At 36.3% G+C, this 5,000-nt stretch overlaps 1 protein-coding gene across 4 annotated transcripts in view; it reads right to left on the reverse strand.

Annotated features, from left to right (window-relative positions):
* Nucleotides 1-5,000, reverse strand: part of LOC127431907 (band 4.1-like protein 3) — a 66,607-nt gene that overhangs the window by 210 nt on the left and 61,397 nt on the right. For 2 of the 4 annotated variants that reach the window (XM_051682556.1, XM_051682553.1), the window contains exons 21-23: nucleotides 4,777-4,875; nucleotides 4,622-4,702; nucleotides 1,833-1,948 (exon numbers count right to left, since the gene is read on the reverse strand). In XM_051682556.1, coding sequence (XP_051538516.1) covers nucleotides 1,838-1,948; nucleotides 4,622-4,702; nucleotides 4,777-4,875 — 291 coding nt within the window. In that variant the 3' untranslated portion in view covers nucleotides 1,833-1,837. Of the gene's footprint in view, nucleotides 1-64; nucleotides 110-1,832; nucleotides 1,949-4,621; nucleotides 4,703-4,776; nucleotides 4,876-5,000 lie in introns of all 4 variants that reach the window. The other 2 variants (XM_051682554.1, XM_051682555.1) reach the window with 2 other exon arrangements.

Genomic DNA, 5,000 nt, shown 5'->3' on the forward strand with positions numbered 1-5,000 from the left:
AACATTTCAGTAAATAACAGTAATGTTTCCTGTAGCTGAATGAAGGAATGACACAAGATCTTACAGTAGAGTAAAGCATGATGCAGGTCAGTCAGTGTCTGTCAGTGATCTGAAATGAACATGTTAAAATGCAACAAACAAACTTAAGTCATGCAATTAAACAATGTATTAATTAAAAATGCTGAACGTAATGAATAGAGGCCTCAAAAACATGCCCCACAAATTATTTTTCTCTCTCTAAATGGTTTTTTTTTTTCCAGATTTTTTTTTCTTAAGAGAAAAGAGCATGTTTCTTTTTCTTTCTAGATAACAATTAGACCTCGGCCACCAGGTGCCACTATAGGTAAGCATGAACTCTTATGCTGACAAGGTCACAGAATGTCTGTGGTACTTCATCTGTTGATTTATACGTTTATATTTATTGTATAATACAATTACAAGAATGTTTTGCGAATCTTAATAATGAAAAAAACATATAATGTTAGAGAGTCTTGGGATACATGAAATCGCACAATTAAATGATCAGGTTACATATGTTTCATATGGCATTCGCTGACAACTGGAGTTATTTCTGATTGTTTGATGACATTCACCACATTCTGTCACCTTGTCAGCATAAGATTTCATGCTTATTGATAGTGGCACCTGGTGGCCGAGGTTGGTAACACCTTCTAATTGTTAGCTCGCAAGAAGAAATAAAAAACAACTCAGAAAAAAAACAAAAACATTTTTGCGTAGAATTATTTTTTGTAGGACATTAGCTCGGGAAGGCACTAAGACAACGAAACAAATCCTGACTAAGTGATTTTTTTTTTCACTTTGCAGTTCAGGGCTTCCGTATTGAACTACCAATTGTTGAGACGTCTTTTAACATGACGTCACAACAGTCAAGTCGGACCATTCATAGAATTACGAGTTTACAACTTGTGAATACGAGTTGTAGGAAGACATGAATGGTTTTTACAAGTCGGAATCTTGTAATTATGGTAATTCCGACATGACGTTAATGCACCGTAATGAACTTGTACTGAAGCCGGAATATTCCTTTAAGGTGTTCCGAGTGATTTCGGGCATGTTGTTAGGGTGTTGATACAGTGTTCTAGACCTGACTTGGGTCCCTCCTTCAATGTACAGGGTTCCCAACATTTTTGACCAATGAATTTCTGTGACTTTTCCACGACTGTGGGAGCCCTGAATGTAAGCCTGTAAGATTTTTTCACCTGTTTTATCATCCTACACCAGGTGAAAATGTCAAGTGTGATCTGTTAGTAAAGTAACAGTACACCTCTCCTCAACAACACACATGATTTAAGGGATCATGTCTGACACACTCAACGTTTAATACTTAATAACTGTCAATAATTTAGTTGTAATTTTACAATGACAATAAAGAGCTTGACTTATTAGAGGTTTAATCTGATCACTATGAGCAGTAGTAATAATGATGCTTGACTTCTATATCAGTGAGCATCATCATTGAGATTATCTGCAGTTCCCCTTGACACCAGCAGAAGGCGCTGTGCTCATTCAGAACTGCACCTCAATGTTTTTTAAAACACACAGATCTTCATTCATGTCATTCATAAAGTTAAAGCAGCTGCAGATGTGAATGGTTAGTACATAATGTAAAAACGATGCACTAGTTAAACAGGCCAAAACTATCAGCATCCGCACTTAACCGATGTCTTCGCAGATGCAGATGCATTACAGATGGTGTGAACAGCCCAAGCGACCATGTTTGAACAGCAGCTCCAAACCGCAATGCCTCAGTGAAGCAGCCAATCAGCTTGCAGTCAGCTAAGCCAAACAGAGCTATGACTGGCTTGTCTTACCAGCGTCACTCCTCGCTCTCCTCCGGTGTGATCTCCGTCTCTTTATGGACCATGACTTTGGTCACTGACATGTCTGGATGTTGTTCTTTCGCTTCTTTAATAGCCTGAGCTAGAGCCTGACCCACAGTACACCCGCATCAGAACCACAGCGGCAGACATCGAGTATGAACACAATCACAACCACTTCACCAGACTCAACACGTCTTTGTGATGTTGGTGTTTATGCCAACTGCTGCATTTCTACCCTTTTGACTACCTCAATATTCATGGATATAAGTGGATTACATACAATACAATGCACTTATTTCATGTTGTTCTGCAAAATTCTGAGAAAATTCACATCTGCTGTTACTGAGGTTGAGGTACGTGTAGGTTTAGGTTAAGGGCTAGAGTGAGGGGCACAGTTAACAGTGTACTTACAATGTAAGTACAATGCAACAACATGTATTTACATAATAAGCACATTGTATTAAATAATTAAGTGCATAGTAGTTAACCTTGTGCGACCCTGCGTCAACATGCGTGGACGTTGTATTTTAGCTTTGTTATACGTAATGCATAATTTTAATTGATTTAAACTGAATGAATACTGTTCACAAGACACAACACTGTCATTTAAGGGTTAAATTTCTGGCGCACCGAGTCACATGACCCAACAACATGACATTGATTTCCTTGAAGAGCTTCTACGGACGCAGCAGCAAAAAAGTGCCTCTGGTAAGTAGTCTCTTTACATTTTTTTCATCAATACCTGTTTGGTTGTAAAGTTGAGAGTCTCTAGTTTCGTTTGATATGCCGCTTTAAAAAATATGTTTATTTTTCATGCATCAGGGCGCCGATAAACATTATGTCCACATATGTGGACACTGGCACCACATTTCCTCAAAAGATGAAAAAACATGTTCGTTATTTTGAATAACCTGAATAAACACATGAACACATCTGTGGGTCACTTAGCTTCATTTTAATATAGAGTCTTTATATGGAGTTAGGATGAAAATAAGGTGCATTTCAAACTGTTCTGAGACCAGTGCAGACAGACAGCACACTGGAGGTTAAGTCATTCACTAAATAGGGAGCAAGGGAGCATCCTATAGCTCTCTATGCAGTTAAGTGCATTCACTCCTAAAATCTGATCAAAAGTTCAGTTTCAGGCTGCAGATGATGTTTGGATCACTCAACATGTTTGACAGACATGTGACAATGATAATCAGTACATAGATTCAGAATTTATAATGTATCATTTTATTTTAACATGGTTGACAGTGATTGGATGATGCTGGACATTACTTTGAATCTGAATTAATTATGATAATTTCTGATTAACATCTCAGAAACATGAATAATCAACACTCCTGGAAACATCATAAACTATTTGATGAAAAAAAAATCTTTTCACAACTTAGTCCCGCTGTACACATATGTGGACATTCATTTTTAGGAAAACTATTTGCTCTCGAATTTGTTTTTTGCATGTTTATTTGGTGCTACTAGTTACAAATCAAAAAGGGAAATGGAAAATGCACACATCAGTCACACTCGGGTCTTATATCACAAATTAACCATGGTGTTACTATAGTAAAACTGTAGTTACCATATTAGTTTTTTTTTTTTTGGCAGAATGATTATGATCTTAATTACTATAGTTTGGGTTTTCCTGTTTTATTACTATGGTTTTACTATGAATATCATGGTTAAATTATGGTTACTGTAGTCAAACCATGGTCAACTTTTTGGATATTGTATCACTACAAATACTAAAGTTGAACTATGTAGATTTACTGTAGTAAAATGTAATAAAACCATGGTTAATATACGCAAGGAATGGAGAAAGGTATTGTAAGGGACAGTGTTGGCTGTAATCAGATTACAAAGTAATTAGTTACTGTAATCAAATTACTTTTAGGTAAAAAAAAAGGGTAATGTAATGCATTACATTTTAAATTCCTGTAATCAAATTACAGTTACTGACTTTCAATGAAAGTAATTACTAATAAGTACATTACTTGGGTTACAAATATTTAAAAAAATTATATTTTTATGTGTAATACAATTATAATGTGAATTAATATTTTCATATGTACGTCTGTTTGTGTTTCTGTGACAGCTGAAGGGAAAATGTTTGTAAAAAGTGTTTTAGAAAGTAACTTAAAAGTAAAGTAGTAAGTAATGTGATTACTTTTCCAACGATGTAATCAGTAAAGTAATCTGATTATAATTTTAGAGAAGTTAGGGTTAGGGTTAGATTGACCAATTTTATGGTGTTTTATTTTTATTATTTTTATTTGATTTTATTTTTAGCGTTCGACAACCCCACATCCATTCACTATTGTATGAAACAGCTCAGACATTCTGCTACATGTCTTCAATTGTGTTCCACGGAAGAAAGAAATACAGGTTTGGAACAACACGGGGGTGAGTAAAAAATGACAGAACTTTCATTTTTGGGTGAACTGTCCCCTTAAAGGAATAGTTCACCCAAAAATGAAAATTTGCTGATAATCTACTCACCCTCAGGCCATCCAAGATGTATCTGAGTTTCTTTCTTCATCAGAACAGGATTTAAGATTTTTAGGAAAGTATCCCGGGTTTTTAGCTTCATCCAATGCAAGTGAATGGACACCAATTTTTGACGGTCCAAAAAGCACACTTAGTCAGCATCAAAGTAATCCAAATGACTCCCACTGATCAAGTAATGTCTTCTGAAGTGAATCGATACATTTGTGTGAAAGTTAGTGTCACAGTTGTTGCTCGTGTGTTTGAAGTCAGTAGCTCATTACAGTTCTCACCTCATCATGGTCAATATCTGCATCTCCTGAGATCACAATTCTCTTCTCAATTCTGGTCTCTGAGACGCCACCCTTCACCATCTGTCAAATAAACATCAGCAGTGAGGTCATTCTGCTTCTGTCCGCTGGTAATCCATTAGGCATTAGTGTTGTACCTTTGTGATGTGTGTGGTGGTGGTGGTGCTGCTGGTTTCTGATGTAACCGTCTGAGCGCTCATCAGAATTCCAGATTCAGCGTCTTCGTCCGTTTCGCACTGTCACATTTCAACAACACCGTCTCAATGCATTGACATTTACTAGTATGTTCATACCACATTCATTATGTAAATAAGTCACAATTACTGCATGCTAATAATACAGAGTAGTATTCAGTTCACAC

Source organism: Myxocyprinus asiaticus, chromosome 41, assembly GCF_019703515.2.
Source record: "Myxocyprinus asiaticus isolate MX2 ecotype Aquarium Trade chromosome 41, UBuf_Myxa_2, whole genome shotgun sequence".
NCBI lineage: Eukaryota > Metazoa > Chordata > Actinopteri > Cypriniformes > Catostomidae > Myxocyprinus > Myxocyprinus asiaticus.